General features: G+C 38.3%; 1 protein-coding gene across 10 annotated transcripts in view; it reads right to left on the bottom strand.

The window, feature by feature from the left end:
• slc26a5 (solute carrier family 26 member 5) overlaps positions 1 to 21,571 on the bottom strand; it is a 108,117-nt gene that overhangs the window by 33,265 nt on the left and 53,281 nt on the right. For all 10 annotated transcript variants that reach the window (XM_059987195.1, XM_059987194.1, XM_059987191.1 and 7 more), the window contains 9 exons: positions 20,225 to 20,335; positions 17,321 to 17,493; positions 16,833 to 16,997; positions 16,342 to 16,494; positions 15,612 to 15,694; positions 11,403 to 11,550; positions 10,206 to 10,319; positions 8,518 to 8,595; positions 4,015 to 4,110 (listed from right to left, as the gene is read on the bottom strand). In XM_059987195.1, coding sequence (XP_059843178.1) covers positions 4,015 to 4,110; positions 8,518 to 8,595; positions 10,206 to 10,319; positions 11,403 to 11,550; positions 15,612 to 15,694; positions 16,342 to 16,494; positions 16,833 to 16,997; positions 17,321 to 17,493; positions 20,225 to 20,335 — 1,121 coding nt within the window. The remainder of the gene's footprint in view (positions 1 to 4,014; positions 4,111 to 8,517; positions 8,596 to 10,205; positions 10,320 to 11,402; positions 11,551 to 15,611; positions 15,695 to 16,341; positions 16,495 to 16,832; positions 16,998 to 17,320; positions 17,494 to 20,224; positions 20,336 to 21,571) is intronic.

Raw genomic sequence — 21,571 nt, 5'->3', positions numbered from 1 at the left:
CAAGTGGGGTCTAACCAGGGTCCTATATAGCTGCAACATTACCTCTCAGCTCTTAAACTCAATCCCACGATTGATGAAGGCCAATGCACCGTACGCACTTCTTAACCACAGAGTCAACCTGCTTAGCAGCTTTGAGGGTTCTATGGACTCAGACCCCAAGATCCCTCTGATCCTCCACACTGCCAAGAGTCTTACCATTAATGATATATTCTGCCATCATATTTGACCTACCAAAATGAACCACCTCACACTTACCTGGGTTGAACTCCATTTGCCACTTCTCAGCCCAGTTCTGCATCCTATCAATATCCTGTTGAAACCCCTGACAGTCCTCCACACTATCCACAACACCTCCAATCTTTCTGTCATCAGCAAATTTACTAACCCATGTCTCCAATTCCTCATCCAGATCAGAGCAGGGGTCCTAGAACAGTTCCCCGAGGCACACAACTGGTCACTGACCACCATGCAGAATATGACCTGTCTACAACCACTCTTTGCCTTCTGTGGGCAAGCCAGTTCTGGATCCACAAAGCAATGTCCCCTTGGTCACATGCCTCCTTAATTTCTCAATAAGCCTTGCATGGGATACCTTATCAAATGCCTTGCTAAAATCCATATACACTATATTTATGGCTCTATCTTCAATGTGATTAGTTACATCCGCAAAAAATTTAATCAGGCTCGTAAGGCACGACCTGCCTTTGACAAAGCCATGCTGACTATTCTTAATCATATTATACCTCTCCAAATGTTCATAAATCCTGCCTCTCAGGATCTCCTCCATCAACTTACTAACCACTGAAGTAAGACTCACAGGCCTATAATTTCATGGGCTATCCCTACTCTCTTTCTTGAATAAAGGAACAACATCCTCAACCTTCCAATCCTCCGGAACCTCTCCCGTCCTCATGAATGATGCAAAGATCATCGCCAGAGGCTCAGCAATCTCTTCCCTCTCTTCCCACAGTAGACCGGGGAACATCCTGTCCGGTCCCGGTGACTTATTCAACTTGATGCTTTCCAAAAGCTCCAGCACATCCTCTTCCTTAATATCTACTTGCTCAAGCTTTTCAGTCCACTGCAAGTCATCCCTACAATCACCAAGATCCTTTTCCGTAGTGAATACTGAAGTATTCATTAAATACCTCCGCTATTTCCTCCATACACACTTTTCCACACTTGACTGGTTCTATTCTCTCACGTCTTATCCTCTTGCTCTTCACATACTTGTAAATGCCTTGGGGGTTTTCCTTAATCCTGTCTGCCAAGGCCTTCTCATAGCCCCTTCTGGCTCTCCTAATTTCATTTATAAGCTCCTTCCTGCTAGCTTATAATCTTCTAGATTCCTATCGTTACCAAGTTCTTTGAACCTTTCAATGGCTATTCTTTTCTTCTTGACTAGATTAACAACAACATTTGTACACCACGGATCTTGTACCCTACCATCCTTTCCATGTCTGATTGGAACGTACCTACTCAGAACCCCTCGCAAATATGCCCTGAACATTTGTTGTACATTCTTCCATACATTTCCCTGAGAACATCTGTTTCCAATTTATGCTTCCAAGTTCCTGCCCGATAGCTTCATATTTCCCCTTACTCCTATTAAATGCTTCCCTAACTTGTCTGTTCCTATCACTCTCCAATGCTATGGTAAAGGAGATAGAATTGTGATCACCATCTCCAAAATGCTGTCCCACTGACAGACCTGACATCTGACCAGGTTCATTTTCCAATACCAGATCAAGTACAGCCTCTCCTCTTGTAGGCTTATCTACATATTGTATCAAGAAACCCTCCTGAACACACCCAACAAACTTTACCCTATCTGAACCCCTCACTCTAGGGAGATGCCAATCAATATTTGGGAAATTAAAATCTCCCATCACAACAACCCTGTCATTATTACTCCTTTCCAGAATCTGTCTCCCTATCTGCTCCTCGATCTCCCAGTTACTATTGGGTGGTCTATAAAAAACACCCAGTAAAGTTATTGACCACTTCCTATTTCTAACTTCCACCCACAGAGACTCCGTAGACAACCCCTACATGACCTCCTCCTTTTCTACAGCCACAACACTATCTCTGATTAACAGGCCATGCCCCCACCTCTTTTTCCTCCCTCCCTGTCCTTTCTGAAACATCTAAAGCCTGGCACTTGAAGTAACCATTCCTGCCCCTGTACCATCCAAGTCTCTGTAATGGCCACCACATCATAGCTCCTAGTGCTGATCCATGCTCTAAGCTCATCTGCTTTGTTCATAATACTCCTTGCATTAAAATAGACACATCTCAAACCTTCAGTCTGAGAGCGTCCCTTCTCTACCACCTGACTATCCTCCCTTTTGTGTTGTCTCCAGCTTTCTCTATTTGTAAGCCAACCTCCCTTTCTTCTGTCACTTCAATTCAGTTCCCACCCCCAGCAATTCTCGTTTAAACTCTTCCCAATAGCCTTGGCAAACCTGCCAGGATATTGGTTCCCCTCAGATTCAGTGCAACCTGTCCTTTTTGTACAGGTCACACCTGCCCCAGAAGTCGTCTCAATAATCCAGAAATCTGAATCCCTGCCCCCTACTCCAATCCTTCAGCCACGCATTTATCCTCCACCTCATTTTATCCCTATACTCACTGTCACATGGCACAGGCAGTAATCCCAAGATTACTACCTTCGACGTCCTGCTTCTCAATTTCTTTCCTAACTCCCTGCAGTCTGTTTTCAGGATCTCCTCCCTTTTCCTACTTTTGTCACTGGTAGCAATATCTACCACAACCTCTGGCTGTTCTCCTTCCCACTGCAGAATATCATGGACGTGATCAGAAACATCCCAGGCGCTGCACCTGGGAGACAAGATACTATCCGCGTTTCTTTCCTGTGTCCACAGGATCGCCTATCTAACCCCCTAACTATAGAGTCCCCTATCACTGCTGTCATCCTCTTCCTTTCCCTACCCTTCTGAGCCACAGGGTCAGATTCTGTGCCAGAGGCGTGACCACTGTTGCTTCCCTCCAACTTCATCAGGTCCTTTCACTCTTTTGAACTCTGTAGAATAATTGTCTAGCCTATAAATTTCTCTTGTGTCAAACCTGCCATTCCAAAAGTCAGGCTGGTTAATCTTCACTACATTCCCTTTTGGCAAATATATTGTATCCTCAAAGTTGTATACTGTACTCTAGTTGTGATCAATACAAGGCCCTATATAATTGTAGCAAGATTTCCTTGCTCTTGTACTCAAATCTTCTTACAACTAAGACCAACAGTACTTTATCTCCTAAATGCCCATTGTACCAGCACATAAGGTTTCAGTGATGAATACAAGGAGTCCTTTCATTTGCTTTTCCCAGTATCATTTTTTTAAAATTATCATAACAAATGGATAATCTCACATTCTCCCCCCCCACCCACCACACATTGTACTCTTTGTCATTTTGTTGGTTACTTACCTTGTTTAAGGCGTATTATCATATTGGAGAGCTAACACCAGCACATACTGAATTTACCAGCAATTTTTATGTAAAGAAAAACTACCATGAAACAGATATATAGTTGTTAAAAACACGATTTCAGATAATATACAAATTATGCATAACAAATTTCATTACTGGTAACTGGATATCTCTTGTGACTTACTGAGGAATAAAATGAGCAGGTCAGGGCATATCAGTCAAACTCTGAATATAGGTTGCAAAATGTTAGAATAAACTGTAGAGTTTCTAATGACGGAGCACAGTCTTTGCATCTATCTGTTTCTCAGGAAGTTTATATGCATTTATTTATATTTTCAGGCCAAATGTTACCAGAGGAAATAATGTGTGACTTATTTGTACACATCACCTCTAACAAAATCAATGCTTTAATGTATTTCGTTATCATTATTATTTTCAGATTTGATGTCCTGCAATATTGTTTGTGACCAATCTCTGGTGTTTTCTAGCAAATGAAAACAAAATTCTCCATATTACATCTTGAATATCACAACATACCTACAGTCTACACATATTGAGAGTACTTACAAGTTCGTGCTTGCTTGTTCTCCAGAGTAAAGGTATATCTGTAACCTGCTTAAATATTCCTTTCAAGTTCACCATCACAATGGCCGCCAACACAGTCTACAATAAATCATTTTCAATTTTCAAATCAGAATATATGGGTGCTGCAAGTTGGTTTATAAAAACGATCACTAATTGCATCATTTAAAAAAATTTTGTTGTAATGATTTTTATATAATAAAAAGTTAAAGTGTGCAAGGTAACACTTTAAATTTGTTAAATTTCATTATGATAACAAAAACACAGCTGTCCCCTTCTTAACACATATCAAGTTTTATTTACCCATTATATCTGGTCTTGATGTAGATCTACTAATGGTCCAACAATATCTCTACTTTAAAATTCTCAACATGGTTTTAAAATTGCTCCAAAGCCTCACCTCCAGTATGCATACCATTCTCCAGTTCTACTACCCACCAGAATTCTGCCCTCCTTCAACTTCTGACGTCTTCCCCATGCCCAAAAGTTGCTCCATTAGGCAACCATGTCTTCTACAATGCAAATGTAAAACTCTGAACCTCTCCACATCTTTGTTCACTATCTTAAATGACATGCAATTTGTTGTTTTGTGGCAGTAGGACAATGCAGACATAAAATTACTATAAATTACAAAATGCGTAAATAGTGCAAAAAAAAGAGTAATAAAGGTAGTGTTCACGGACCATTCAGATGGAGGAAAGGAAGCTATTCCTGAATTATTCATTGTGGGTCTTTGACTTGCAACCTGATACCTTGTAGCTTCCGTACCACGCAATAATGCATCCAGACAGGACACTCGATGGTGCTCCTGTAGAAAGTTGTTAGAATGGAGGTGGGGAGCCTTGCACACTTCAATCTCCTCAGAAAAAGTATAGATGTTGTGTCTTCTGGACTAGTGAGGTGTTATGGGTCCAGGTTACATTGTCCGTTATGTACACATTAAAGAACTTTGTATTCTTCACGCTCTCCAAGGCAGAACTGTTGATGTGCAATGGAGAGTGGTCAACCTGTGCCTTCCTAAATTCACAATCAATTCCTTGGTGATATTGACATTGAACGTGAGGTTGTTGTGGCAACACCACCAAACAAGCTGATCCATCTCACTCTGGAATGTCTCCCCATTGCCATCTGTGAATTTGTAAATGGCATTTGGGCTGTCCTCTGTCACACAATCATGACAGAAATGAGTAAAAGGGTAGAGCTAAGCACACATCCTTGAAGTGTGGCTGTATTGATTGTCAATGAAGAGATGTTATCATCCATCCAGACTACAGTGGCCTCCCACTGAAGTTGAGGAAACAGTTGAAGGGGAAGGTACAGAGGCCCAGATTTTCAAGCTTGGTGATTAATACCCAGGGGAAAACTGTATTGAACACTAGGTGTAGTTGATAACCAGCAGCCTGACACTTGTTTTGCTGTTCTCCATGTGCACCAACCAGAGTGGAGAGCCAATGAGATTATTTCTGCTGGAGATCTGTTGTGGCAGTGGGGTTAGGTCCTTGCTCCAGAGTAATTAATTCTAGCCATAATCAACTTCCCAAAACACATAATTTCAGTAGATACGAGTGCCAGCAGTTGACGGTCAGTAAGGCAGCTCACCCTGCTCTTCTTGGGCACAGGAATGACTGCTCCCATTTTGAAGCAGGTGAGAGCCTCAGACTGAAGAAAGTTGAAGATGTCTTTGAACGCTTCAGCCATTTGTTCAGCTCCAGAGTAATTAATTCTAGCCATAATCAACTTCCCAAAACACATAATTTCAGTAGATACGAGTGCCAGCAGTTGACGGTCAGTAAGGCAGCTCACCCTGCTCTTCTTGGGCACAGGAATGACTGCTCCCATTTTGAAGCAGGTGAGAGCCTCAGACTGAAGAAAGTTGAAGATGTCTTTGAACGCTTCAGCCATTTGTTCAGCTCCAGAGTAATTAATTCTAGCCATAATCAACTTCCCAAAACACATAATTTCAGTAGATACGAGTGCCAGCAGTTGACGGTCAGTAAGGCAGCTCACCCTGCTCTTCTTGGGCACAGGAATGACTGCTCCCATTTTGAAGCAGGTGAGAGCCTCAGACTGAAGAAAGTTGAAGATGTCTTTGAACGCTTCAGCCATTTGTTCAGCACAGGTTTTCAGTACCCACCCAGGTACACTATCAGGCCCAATGCCTTGCAAAGGTTTTCCCTCTTGAATGATTTCAGACATTGGCATCCAAGACAGATTATATGATCACCTGATGTCATGGGGATTCATCCTTTCAAGAAGAGTGCATAAAAGGCACTCAGCTCAGAGGGGAGTGGAAGCGTTATTGCCCTTTCCGCAGTTAAGTTTCACGTCATAGGAAGTACTGGCACGGAATGCCTGCCACAGCTGCTATGTATTTGATTGTCTAATTTCACAAGGAATTGCCTTCCTGCTCTCACTGGGTATATTTTATAAAATCAGAACATTGCAAAAAAAAACCCAAAACTTGCAAAACATACATTACAAATAGTGCCATGTTGTTTTATACCCAGTCAGGTGTTAAAATTGGACCTGGGGCAAATGGAAGCTGCATGAAAAGCTCTTTGTGCTGATCACTGGGAATGGTAACTAGACCTTAAAAGGAACTCTTCCCATGGTAAATACAGATGAACTCTAAAACTCTGCCATGGAGTTAAGGGAAAATATGTGGGAGGAAGAATGACACTATGTGCAAGCAATTCCTCTCTTTCCAATGAAGTTTCCTGCCCTGAATGAGATCTGTGTCACAAGTGGCCCCAAACCATTGCATGGGGCACAATTATCCGATATTCATCAAGTGCAGTCAGTAATTGAACAACCAATACCAAGAACAAGGTATTAGAACCTTTAATTTATATATCTTACTGTTGATCTCAATCAGGATAATGTACAGGTGTTCAACAAAGATTTCAGGCTGTCCAATTGCCTAATTGGCAAGGGAGGAAGTGCGTAGTACAAAGCAGTATTCTCATTAAGTGCGTGATCAAAGCTGGGAAAGCACATGATGCACTAATGCAAATTATATACCTAAATGCCTGGACCAACTTACCAGTGGGACCAACTTTACACCAGAAATAATTGCTAGAGTTCTTTTCCCAGGTTAAATTACTATAATGCACAATCTGAAAATTAATACTAACAAATCTAATTTCTGAGGTAATTCCCTTGTGGGGCCACGAAGACCACTCCTTTAACACAAATACTTAATGAAATGTACCTTTAGTTTTGTCCTTGGTACAAGGTTAATTCTGCAGTTGGCCACATAATCAAAATCTGATGTTAATATGCAAAAGGACCCGACTAGCAGCTCTGGCTCAGTGACCTCCTTACTTCAAACTATATCTGACAAATTCAGTGGGGAAGTTTTCCATTCCACCTACAGTTTCTGTCAGATGAAGAGACCTCACATTCTCCACCACAAGCACATATTGCAAAGGATATTGTCATATTCAGTGTGATGGTCTTTGCAATCTGAAAGTCCACCACCATTCAATGCCAAAGATTACACATGAAGTGACATAACATGAAGAACATGTTAAAGCTAATGCATACAGTATATAGCGGTTTCTCAGCACCGACGAGATGATTGTGGACTTTACAAAGGGGCAGACTGACCACTCCTCACTGCACGCACACAGCTCCTCCATGGAGAAGGCTAGGAGCAGCAAGTTTCTGGGAGTACACACAACAGATGATCTCCCTGGTTCTTCAACAAGAAAGCACAGCAGCATCTCCAACTCCCGAGAAGACTGAGGTGAGCATGTTAGTGAGGCACCCCACTTCTCCTCACACCCCTTCCCCCATTTCTAACTAATTTTTACAGGACTATCATTGAGAGAGTCCTGACTAGCTGCATCACCGTCCAGTATGGGAATTTTGCTAGGCATCTGATGGCAAGACCCCACAAAAGATCAAGAAGACTGCTGAGAGGATCATTGGGATCTCTCTTCCACCCATCCGAGATATTTTCAAGAGCACTGTGTATGCAAGTTTCTTAGCACTGTGATTGATCCCTTCCATCTGTCCAACAATCTCTTTGATTCCCTACCATCAGGCAGGAGGTACCATAGTATTAGGACAAGAACTGCTAGGATTGGAAACTGCTTTATAACCCCCAGGCCATGAGACTACTAAACTCCCTGCCACCGCCCAGGTCTCATCACATATTTAGCACCAGTAGCATACATTGTTTACTTGTTGTTTTGTGTCGTAAATTAGCCTTATTGTTTGCAAATTTATTCGCGGTAACGGTACCTGTGCTGTGCGCGAGTTTTACGTTATATGTACTGTGTTGTGCACCTTACTCAGGAGGAACATTGTTTCATTTGGTAGTATATATGTATACCATTGAATGATAATAATGATAATAAGCTGGTATCTCTGGAAACAAAATATACAGTAGGCAAGAAAGATTTCCAAGTTGAGATAAAATATGATGATTTTTCAGCAAAGGTTACAAACTGAGCAAATAATAGAATACTATATCATACATACCTGAGGTAATGGCTCAAAGAGATAACCGAATGCAACAATGACCAAGAGAACAACACAGGCAGATAGTCCTCCAGCAATCTGTAAAAGGTCAAATTAATTTAACAAAAACAAAAAGAATCTTAGAGGGCATTTACTTTTCCTAATTCACTTTCTCCTATCACCAATCAGGGTACCCAGTGTTTTAAGATTATTAGCTTCTGAAGAAGTACAGATACAATTACACATTGCAGTCAAAAAACACATAGTCTCAAGTAGCAGCCTCTAACAAGCATAAATGAAGAAAAGTCAGAGTCACGAAGCTGATGAGAAATAAAAGTACTACAACCAATAACTAAAGTCTTAGCCAAATGAAAAATTGGTTTTAGTTGACGCTAGTCTGAGAATTAAATATTTCCATTTTCCAGAACACAAATTGAAAAATGAAGCTGATATTCAGGCAGAAACACAAGTCTAAAATGAAGACAAGCCACCAAATGGGGAGCAAGACATCTTGGGAAATATCAAGTTATTTTGCAATTTGGAGGTCTATAATTTTATTTAATTCTCCTAACAGATTGTCAACGAAAGTTAAATGGACCAGATTGTTTCCCTAGAAACAGACTCTACAAAATGGGCTTTTAATGACAACCTGTTTTTTTTTTGGTCATTACTAAAGCTAGTTTTTTTTTAACTCAAATCCCTGAAATTAGTTGAAGTTGCGATTTCAACTTCTGTTTGATTGCAGTTCAGGCCTCTGGGATATTAATCCAGCCATCATTTACAGACCAAATACTGCATCATTTACATTTGCATTTAGATTTGCATACAAAATCATTTACAGCAAATCTAGATGTAAAAGTAATTAAATACTGAAACAAAAAAGAATGAAGATTAACAAGGAATCTTAAGTTTCACTAAACTGTTGATTTTAAATGGTGGGAGGAAAGTATCAGTGACAAAATTCACTGAAATGTTTAAAAAAAGAGGGAACTTCGGACCCCAAGCTTGCAGCCTAGACAGCATTTGATCAAAAAAAGTCAAAGTTCCTCATAAGTGCAGGAAAATATTTGAATGATGTTCTGATGTACAATGCATAAAATGTTTGCATTGTGCGGTAGAATTTCTAAGCATCAGTTTAAACAAACTGAGATCAAAGAGCCGTATTCTAACACTGGTTGGGCAACCAATTTTCAGATGAGATACAGTAGGAAGTCAGGGAATAGAAACACTAGGCATACTTTTGAATAGTACAAGTGCAGGTATTGTGTCAGTAGTTTGTCCATTGTTACCTGCCATAAGGTAGCTTAATATAAAACTGGTTGCATCTACAGAATGTCAAGCATCATAACTTGTGAAAATGTTGTAAGTCCATAAGATACAGGAGCAGGATTAGGCCATTTGGTCCATTGAGTCCGCTCCACCATTTCTTCAATTTTCCTCTCAGCCCCAATCTCCTGCCTTTTCCCCATATCCCTTCATGCCCTAACAAATCAAGAATTTATCAATCTCTGCCTAAAATATACATAGACTTGGCATCCACAGCTGCCTATAGCAAAGAATTCCACAAATTCACCATCCCCTGGTCTTATATCCTCCCACCATAGGAAACATCATTTAAGATCAAGCTCTACAGAGGCTGTGAAGTAAAAAAATTCATTGTAAAAAGTATTTCTCTATTATTGATGTCTAAAAAATTCATGAATTTATACCTGAGTGTTGCCTCCCGTACTCTCTTGCACAAGACTTCGGGACATTGAGGTACCAATAGGAAATGTTTGGAAAAAGGATCCAATAAAATTGCAGAATCCTAATGCAATAAGTTCCTAGTTTTTAAAAGAAGTGGGAAAAAAAGTAGAATTTCTGCTCTGGTTTGTAAGAATGAAACAGTTATACATGTAACTGATTTATAAATGAAACAGAGACACTGGTAAGTGCAAGATGGCAAGATCCATATTTAACTGTGCATTTATTTATCCTCTCCCAGTACAATTGCCCAAGCTCAGCGTAACAGCTTTCACCATATTTCGTACACTTCAATATTGTTATTAGATGCATTTCTTCCCCCACTGCTGCCATTCACTGTCGACTCTACAGTTCATATGGAACCAGTTCAAAGATGCCATCAAATACGTGGCTAAATCAACGATAGAGCAAAAGAAATCCTACATCAATACTGGCTTAACAGGAACAAGATAATCTCTAAATTCCAATACAACAGTCAGAAAATGTTGACCCTAGAGCAGAATTATCTCTTCTACCTCAAAAGATAGACTGATTTTAACAGTTCTATAACATGCTAATCTAATTTGATTTATTTTTTAAAAAAGGAAAGGGAAAATGTCAGCATCATACTATTTCTCACAACCTTTGACACTCTTCAGGATAGTCCAACTTTAGTCCAGCTCTTTCAAAATCTTAAGATATTTGTACACATTGCAAGCATCTTGTGTGAATGGGCAAGTCTTTGACACGATCAATTTTGAATAAGATCATCAATAGGCTACATAAGATCATCAATAGACTACATATGAAAGGAGAGAAAGAAGCAATATCAAGCATTACATTTACAGACTTCCCATACCCAGTGTGACCAATTCTGTACATCAGGGTTCCACCTTTCGTCACGAGTGATCCCAACTAATATTGGCAACATTAGGTTGTCTATTGGTGGTAATTCTTCATTAGGTGACCCACGCTAACCCAAGCAGAATCTAACATTTAAATATTTTGGAAAATTTCCATGTGAATTCTGAAATCAATATTTTTCCTTCATTTAAAATGGTCTAACACAGAAAATACATATATTTCAAATATCATTACTGTCAATTGGTTTCAAGTTGAAACTGATTTAACATTGGTCACAGAAACAGCAAGAATTACACAGACATGAAGATTGGACAAATTACCTGATTACCATTCACAGTGTAACTGTGTTTCAGTGCAAATATCTTCCCCATTGACACAGTCATAGAAAAACCAACTATTGCAATTGCAAAAGAATCTGCAAATATTTCTGGAAGTAAACTGATGTCAGGTAGAACAGGAGTCCTCAATCTGAAAGAATAAAATGTGTACTGAATTAGTTGCACAGCACTTAAAAACTGAGGGCAATAATGCTCCTGCAGTAATATCACCACAAGGCCAACTGATTGTCAACTGGCAGAATCAAAAGGAATAAATGATTCTTGGAATTCCCAAAAAATTTTAAGTATCCTGGTTTTATACTGTACAATATTAAAATCAGGAGAATATTATTGAGGAAGGAGTTTAATGTACTACATGCCTTTATTTCATCTATGGGTTTGAACAACACTACCTAGAAGCAATACTTGACTGCCTCAAAATAATGTGTATCAACAGAGTTACTGAGACAATTATCTTTTCTAATTTTATCATCTAGACAATTGTCTTTACTGATGTCTGAGGGAGACTCCTACATGAACAGTGCAGGGAGGAGGTTATTTAATGTTAAATGTATAAAGGACTAGAGAAACTAGAGCTTTTCTGAAGAGAGAAGGGGGAACAATAAAATTTCCACAGAAAAGTAGTGTTGATTAGATTAAGTTACAGTTACGATACAGGGAAACATTATGTATGATATAGGGAAACATTAAAGCGAGTTAAGATTGTATCTGTTGCTGTGAACAATAGATATCACTGAAGAACAGATTTCATTCTGGGAGCTTTTAATTCCAAGTTGGGCTAGAATCTTGGTACGGTTATAAAGAACATTCTCTTCACACAAAGTAAACAATGAATGCGATGCTTGAACATAGTAATAGATGCACAAATCCTAGAAATTTTCATGATAAATCTGTGACTATAGGCCACTTCTGGATAGATTAAGAAAGCTGCACAGAATTCGATTTTTTTTGGCCTAGCATTTGTCTACTAAGAAGTAACAGTGATGAATATGATAGAGGCAGTGCATGGAGATAGATTAGATTAATGTACAGTGCCTATAAAAAGTATTCACCCCCTCGGAAGTTTTCATGTTTTATAACATGAATCACAATGGATTTAATTTGTCTTTTTGTACACTGATCAACAGAAAAAAAAATTCTTTTGTGTCAAATTGAAAACAGATCTCTATGAAGTGATCTAAATTAATTACAAATATAAAATACAAAATAACTGATTGCACAAGTATTCACCCTCTTTAATATGACACACAAAATCATTATGGGTATAGTCAATTGGTTGTAGAAGTCACATAATTAGTTAAAATGAGATCAGCTGTGTGCAGTCAAGGTGTTTCAATTGATTGTAGTAAAAATACACCTGTATCTGGGTCCAAATGCTGGTGAGTCAGTATCCTGGCAAAAACTACACCATGAAGACAAAAGAACATTCCAAGCAACTCTGTGAAAAGGTTATTGAAAAGCACAAGTCGGGAGATGGATACAAGAAAACTTCTAAGTCACCAAATATCCCTTAGAGCACAGTTAAGTTAATCATCATCAAGAAATGGTAGGAATATGGCACACCTGTAAATCTGCCTAGAGCAGGCCATCCTCAAAAACTGAGTGACTGTGCAAGAGGGACTAGTGATGGAGGCCACAAAGAGATCTATGGCAACTCTGGAGGAATTTCAAGCTTCAGTGGCTAAGATGGGAGAGACTGCACATACAACAACTGTTGCCCAGTGCTTCACCAGTCACAGCTTTATGGAAAGTGGCAAAGAGAAAGCTACTGTTGAAGGAAAAGCTCACTTGAAATCTTGGCTAGAGTTTGTCAGAAGGCATGTGGGGGAAACTCTGAAGGCAGCTGGAAGAAGGTTCTATGGTCTGATGAAACCAAAATTGAGTTTTTTGGCCATCAGACTAACAATATGTAAACCAAACACAGTACATCAAGATCACACCATCCCTACGGTAAAGCATGGTGGTAGCTGCATCATGCTGTGAGGATGCTTCACTGCAGCAGGCTCTGGAAGGCTTGTGAAGGTAGAGGGTAAAATGAATTAGCAAAATAGAGGGAAATCCTGGAAGGAAACCTGAGGCAGGCTGCAAGAGAACTGTGACTTGGGAGAAGATTTGTTTTCCAAGAAGACAAAGACCACGAGCATAAAGTCAAAGCTACACAGCAATGGCTTTAAAACAACAAGATTAATGTCTTGGAGTGGCCAAGTCAGAGTCCAGACCCCAATCCAATTGAGAATTTGTGACCGGACTTGAAAAAGGGCTGTTCACTCATGATTCCCATGTAATCTGACAGAATTTGAGCAGTTTTGCAAAGAAGAAATGGGAAAAATTGCAGTGTCCAGATGTAAAAAGCTGATAGAGACCTATCCACACAGAATCAAGGCTATAATTGCTGCCAAAGGTGCATCTACTAAATAATGACTTGAAGGGGATGAATACTTATGCAATCAATTATTTTGTGTTTAATAATTGTAATAAATTTAGACCAATTTGTAGAAATTTGTTTTTACTTTGTCACAAGAGTCTTTTCTGTTGATGAGTGAAAGAAAATCAACATTAAATCCACTGTGATTCAATGGTGTTAAACAATAAAACATGGAAACTTCCAACGGGGATGAATATTTTTCATAAGCATTGTATATGTAAATTTTGTTGGAACATCTAGAGCTCTTTTCTTTAAGTGATAACTAGTCATAGCCAATGAACAAAACATGCGTTCAAATGAAGTATATAGAGTAATTATTAGAAATTAAATCTGTAGGACAATACTGAACACAATAATAGACTGGATATGATTAGGTTCAAAAACCCAGTTAGCTTATTACACTTATCCAGTAAATTTGGAATGCTCTTTTAAACACATCAAAACTCATACACCACAAAAAGACATAATTTTTCTGGCTATACCCACATCTACTGATTAAAAGGGTGCCCAGTAAAGCCAATTCTCCTCTTCCTTCTCCCTCCTCCAACCACACCACCCCACCAATAATGATGCAGTTGTTTTTTTTAAAAATCCAATTATTGATCAAAAACTTTTCTGGATCTGGTTACATCTTCAGGCAGTGAACTTTAGTTCAGAAACCACTGTGTAAATAAAATTCACTTGCCCAACTGTTTTCAGAGGACTTTTAAGAAAAACATTCAAATAAATAGCAAACAGGCTCAAAATTTTAGTGGCTGCACATCTATGGACAGTTATGGAATATAATATTAAGTGATAAGCTGTTCTGCTTGATCTGATTCTAAGTGATACTTATCCTTATTTTCTGACATTCTCCAATTGATCTTTCAAGTCCAGTAAAAGCTTCTTCTAACTTGGAAACACTCATTTCCAAGTAGCAGGGTACAAAGCAGTCAGCAGTGGTATCATCTTAAAATACTCACAACATAGAAGCTAGTCAGTAAAAAGTAATTTTATGGCCAAAAATCTCGACTAAACATGCCCCTACTTGTACTGCAAGTCATTAATTTTCTTCTAATCCCCATTTTTCACCAAATCAACATAAATACCCTACAACCACATGACCCACAGTAATGGAAGAAAGAATTTTATTTATTGGCAGAATGGCAAGCATTTTCCTTATATTCTCAAGCACTTAGAACTCAATGGGCAGAATTTTATAACAAGTCAAAACTTGAGAATCAGTGTAGTGGTTTATATTGAATGCATTGAGTGTTGTAATTGTAAGTATTTCACGCTCTAGGAATATTTGCAGTCCTGGCTGAGAAAGGCTTTTAACACCTCCCTAATACTGAGGTTCCCCACCTCAAAGAACCATTTGAGATTTTTTAAAATCTCAAATTGCCTCCTGTCCTTCAAAATAACTAGATTATAGAACTCCACCACAAAGCAGCTTGTTGCAACTGCCCTCACTCAGGAAGCCTCAATGTTCATTCTCCACCTCTCTGAGACACTTCCTTGTGCAATGAGATTTCCTCACCACAACAGAGCCAAAAATGCACATGTGCCAAATGCTCCCATTGCATCATTTTCTTCTGCTTCCTACATTCCAGCAACACCCTCCAACCTTAAGTCAAGATTCAATTTTTTGTGCCTTTCAACCCCTGTGGGCCCAAAATATAGATTTCATCTTGATTTTGCATGTGTAAATCCAGCACAATAGTAGCTTCCTAGAATTTTGAAACTGATGAATGGCTCAGGTAATTATTCCTCCATGAATTTCTTACCCAGTGGGTATACATCCAATGACATCTACATTATAATTTCCAGTGAGGTCTATCCCAGCAGAAACACCAGTGCCAATAACCACCTAAGAAAAAGAAAATAAAACAAAGCCTGGTTACAAATAAATATTTTAAATATATTTTGGACCATATTTTGCTGAATCCATCCCACTGAATTGCTTCAAGGATTTCCTACATCAGCTTTTAATTAGAAAATAACCATTGCTTTACAGGTAGAAACAAGGAAGTTGAAGTGAAGTGAAACCAAGAACTAAATTGCTTTTGGCCTTGTTTCTTTGCAGTTGTGATATAGGAGTTCACAGTGTTATTATTCATTAGCTGGGACTCAATAATTCTGGTTCAGGTTTTACTACACAGATTTTAAAAAATAGGTTACAGGATGGCCTACTTGTCCATTATACTTGTATCAGATCTTTGAACAGAGTTACCCAAATATTCTCACCACCACCATCCTCTGCATCAGTGGTGCAATGCTTTGGGAGAAATGCTAACTCACTATTCCAAAATATTGAATCCCCCTCTTATAGCCTGACCTGCAAATACTTCCTTTACTTTTGTTTTCAACCCCACGATTGCTTCAAGTATATTTATTTCCCCTTGACTAAATATGCTTCCACTATTCTGTCATTGCCTGCATTTCACAATGTCTGAATTCATTAAAAAAGTAATCTTTCTTCTGTTCTATCAGTGAAGTTTAAAAAAATCAACTTACCACAATAAGCTCCACAGGAATGGGAGCCATAAATCTATCTTTGCAGCGGGCATTCACTTCTTTCACTCCAAAAAGGATGACAATACAAATTCCTCCAACAATTACTGCTGCAATATTAGTGTCCTTAATATTTTCACATACAGCAAGAAAAGACTAGAAACACAAAATAAAATTAACCATCAATGAAGCACATTTGAAATTTTAACCAATTCCAATTACTTTGCCCCTAGAACTTGACAAGTTCTAGAAGAATAAAAATAAATGCCCAGGAGGAATTAGTCACTTTTAGCATAATATAACAAATATTAATAAACTGAAAGCTGTAGAATGCACAATATTAAGTAACAAAAAAAGGAGGAATACAATTGTTGAATGAACAATATAGTTTTCTCCTTCATTTTGTATTTAGAGAAAAACCATGAGAATTGTTGGTTAAAGCCACTAAAACGTCACTATTTAGTAGAAGTGCATCCAATGACAAGGATACTTACATAAATTACTGATAGCGGTCCACTATATCTTTTAGTTTTGACGCCCATCAGATATTTTAACTGAGATATAAAGACATGTATAGCTGCAGCAGTGGTGAAACCTCGCACTAAAGGGTCCGAGAGGTAAACAACAACAAACCCGAAATGCAGGAGCCCAAGGCAAAACTGTTCAAAGAGAAAAAGATTGGATGGAATTAAACTAGACATCATTGGTTTCAAACCAACTTTTAACATAGCTGTTACTTTTTATGTTTCATTTCCTTATATAGGTCTTCACACTTGCAGTTAGTCCTTAACCAAGAGAATGGGACAAAGCAAAATAATGGATTCTTATAATTTCGTCACTGCAACCACAAGTTCCAGTTCTAGTCAATGGCTACTGGTCATTGGTAAGAATTCCATACAAACAAATATCAATAGGTCACAATAAAATATAATAATAAAAAAATAAAGAAATACATCGTAATTTCCCCCCATTCTCCTGATACCTGCAGAATTCCTGTTAAGAAGGCTGTAGCCGTTGCTACTTTAACTCTCATTGCATCTCTTTCTGCAAGTGCCAGGGAGTTATTAGTTGCATTTAAGGAATCCACATATTTATCATCTGGTACAAGTTTTATAGCCACTGCACCAACCATTAAACTGATAACTGCAAAAGTCCCTAGACAGAGGAAAAAAAACAAGTTTATAACTGTCATTAACATCATTAGTAGCATCTGACATTGTTGTTGTGTGTTTTTTTTTGCACAAACAAATATTTTTGGCTCCTCTCACTCTGATCCAGAACCATCAAAATAACACTAATTTAATTCCAGGCTTCCAGTTTATTTGATATTTTGAAAAAGCATCTAATTTCTTGAGCATCCAACATCACAGGATCCTACCACCAAACATAACTTTACCAATCTCCCCTCCCCCTACTATCTACCTTGCTCAAAAAGTTGCAACAGATTTGCCAGGCAAGATCTGTTCCCTTAAGAAAACCACGCTACCTTAGCCTTACTTGTCATGTTCTACCAAGTACCCTGAAACATCCAAATATCCAAACTTATACACCACTAAATTCAGGGTAACTAGCCTATAATTACCCATTTTTTAAACCTCCCTTCCCCATTAAAAAAGAGCATAACATTTGTGATTTTGCAGTCCTCTTGAACCACTCCTGGCTCTAGTGATTCTTGAACGATGACTACTAATGCTAGTGCAATCTCTTCAGCTACCACTTTCAGAACTCTGGGTGTAGGCTGTCTAGTCCAGGTCACCTTTAGATCTTCCAATTTCCCAAGCACCTTCTCCTTAGTAATTGAATCTATACTGACTTCTACTACCAATCACCCTAGTTACCCCATATCTCTCAAATTTCTAGCTTTCTAGCATGTTGCTGGTACCTTCCACAGTTACTGATGCAATATACTTATTCAATTTGTTCACCATTTCTTTGTTCCCTATTACTACTCCGGTATCATTTCCCAGCAATCTAATGTCCACGCTTGCCTTTCTTTCAGTCTTTATATATTTGAAAAATAAGTTCGGTATCCTCTTTTGTAATACTAACTAACTTACCTTCATATTTCACCTGACTTTTTTTAAAATTGCCCTTCATTGTTAAAGCTTCTCAATTCTCTAGCTTTGCACTAGTTTTTGCAATCTTGTATGCACTCTCTTGCTTTTGCTTCTTTTGACTTTCCTTGTCAGCTATGGTTGCCTCATCCTTCCTTTAGAATGCTGCTTCCACTTTGGAAGAATAATCCCCCAACTACAGAATTACTCCAAAAAAATTCCAGCCGCTGTTGCTCTACTGTCTCTACTAGGGTCCCATTCCAATCAACTTTGGCCAGCTCCTCTTTTGTGCCTCTGCAGTTATCTTTACTCAACCGTAATAATAACACATTTTAGCTTCTTCTCAAACTGCAGGGTGAATTCTACTATACTATGGTCATTATCTCCTAAGGTAAAGGAACCCTTAAGCCTCCTAATCAAATTCCTGGTTCATTAAAAACACCAAATCCAGAATTACCTTTTCCTTTGTGAGCTTAACCAAAAGCTCCTCTAAAAAGCCATCTTGTCATTCTACAAATGCCTTCTCTTGAGATCCAGCACCAACTTCATTATCCCAGACTATATGCATATTGATGTCCCTCCATGACTACTACAATATTATCTTCTAACTTATTTTTTTACATCTCCAGTTATAGCTTGTACCCCACAAACAGATGAAAGAAATTGACACAACCAAGGAGGAGCTGCTTTGAAAGGCCTCTAAGTATAACCAACAGAATTACGGTATGTGCAAGCTACATTCAAAGTACATTTATTATCATTATGTATACCATATACAATTTGTGATTCATCTCCTTACAAACAGCCACAAAGAAACCTAATAGAGCCCATTGATAAAGCAAGCACTCAATGTTCAGAAAAAAAACAAACAATAAAAATAAGAAAATGAGAGAAAATCTGCAGATGCTGGAAATCCTAACAAATGTCAGATGAACTCAGCAAGCCAGGCAACATCTAAGCAAAAGAATGCAGTTGACGTTTCGGGCCAAGACCCTTCAGCAGGACTGCAGAAAAAAAGATGAAGCATAGATTTAAAAGGTGGGGGGAGGGGAGGGAGAAACACAAAGTGATAGGTGAACCTGAAGGGGGAGGGGATGAAGTAAAGAGCTGGGAAGTTGATTGGTGAAAGAGATACTGGGATGATGAAGGGAGAATATAATAAAAGAGGACAGAAGGCCATGGAAGACAGAAAAGTGGGGAGGAGCATCAGATAGGCAGGCAGGAAAATAAGATGAGAGGGAAAGGGGATAGGGAATAGTGAAGGTGTGGGGGTATTAACGGAAGTTTGCGAAATCAGCATTCATACCATCAGGTTGGAGGCTATCCAGACAGATAACAAAATTCCTCCAACATGAGTGTGACCTCATCACAAAAGCAGAGGAAGCCAGGGATTGACATGTCGGAATGGGTATGGGAAGTGCAATTAAAATGGGTGGCTACTGGGAGATACCGCTTCTTCTGGCAGATGGAGGGTAGGTTCTCAGCAAGGCAAAACAAATTTCTTATGGACTCTAAACTAGAACGTGGGAAGTAGAAAGTAAATGTGCAAAGGCAAAATGGGGATAAAAGAGGGAATAAAAACTGAGACAGTGAAATCAATCTTGAAAGCGCTAAAGAAATGATCAGAAGTCACAAATAAAATCCTCACATACGTGCTTTCCCCTTTTTTTGCAGTCTTTGACATTAAATGTTCCTTAATTTACAAAGGGTTGCGATTTTTGAAAAGTTTACAAATAACGATTTCAATATTAAAAGGTTTCATACAAGCACAATGTTTTAATATAAAACAATTATCTGTACACTAAAAATATTTACAGATAAATACAACATACCTATTGACACATGTCTTGATGTTCCAAATATCATGTATAATATAACTGGAAAAAATGAACTATACAGGCCAAATACAGGTGGAACACTTGCCAAAATGGCATATGCTAAACCTAAAGAGAATGGAAAGCATAACATTACTGGAATTGTTTAAAAAAAGCATGGGAACTACAGCATAATATGAAGAACAACAAAAAAATCAAAGCAAACAGTCATGAGTCATACCACATTATTCATACAAATAAATTTAATCTGCTAATCTTAAAGTATCCAAATCTATTATTTTAATCATGTTTTTTAAAATAGAACATTTGCCATTATCTAAATAATTTAAGATTAAAATTGAACAATCTACACATCTACCCCATAGGTTTTACAAGGAGATATAGTTGGCAAAAATTTCTTTAATATGATATAGATTCTTCGAAATGATTGACTAGGTACTACCTCATTAGTATTGCTCAAGTTAAGCAACTAGCTTTAGTCTACTTGAGTACCCACTAGCTATGTTGATCAAATGGCATTTGTTCAGTAACTTGCATAATCAATAAAAAGTTGTGACAGCCTTTAATGAAGCCCATAATAATTTGCCTCAAGAATATTTTATTGTAAAGATCATAATCAGAATCAGGTTTAATATCACCAGCATATGCCATGAAATTTGCTGGCTTAGCAGCAGCAGAACAATGCAATACATGATAAGAAAAAAATAAATCAATTACTGCAAGTATGTATATGCAAATTAAATAGGTAAAATAGTGCAAAAACATTAATAATAGAAGTGAGGCAGTGTTCATGGGCTCAAAGTCCATTTAGGAATTGGATGGCAGAGGAGAAGAAGCCGTTCCTGCAATGCTAAGTGCATGCCTTCAGGCTTCCATACCCCCTTCCTGATGATAAAAGTGGGAAGAAGGCAAGTCCCAGGTGATGGGGATCTTTAATAATGGACCAAATGATATAATGAACACTTCACCTGCACCCTAATGTTTATTTACTCCAATTCATCTAGAACATATGCAGCTGTAGCACTGACTTATTTTCATCCTACAAGGTACTCTAAATGAAGCAAAGAAGAGGCTTATAGCTATATATTCACTAACTGATGCTAATATTGGACAAGAAAAATAAGCTACAGTCCTGACAAGAGTTGGCAGGAAGATGCTAGAGTGCATGATTAAAGATGAGGTAAAAAGGCATTTATTATGTGTGCATGGCAGTCTGAGGAAACTTTGTTATAATAATGTAGCTAGAAGGGCAGATAATGGGGAAACATATGATCATCATACAACAGGATTTTCAGAAGACATTTACTAAATTACAACAAGGATTATACAAGTTTGAGAGTTTTC

The sequence above is a fragment of the Hypanus sabinus genome, chromosome 13, assembly GCF_030144855.1.
Source record: "Hypanus sabinus isolate sHypSab1 chromosome 13, sHypSab1.hap1, whole genome shotgun sequence".
Lineage (NCBI taxonomy): Eukaryota > Metazoa > Chordata > Chondrichthyes > Myliobatiformes > Dasyatidae > Hypanus > Hypanus sabinus.
Note: the sequence above shows the minus strand (reverse complement) of the source record. Positions and strands in the feature narration are given on the sequence as shown.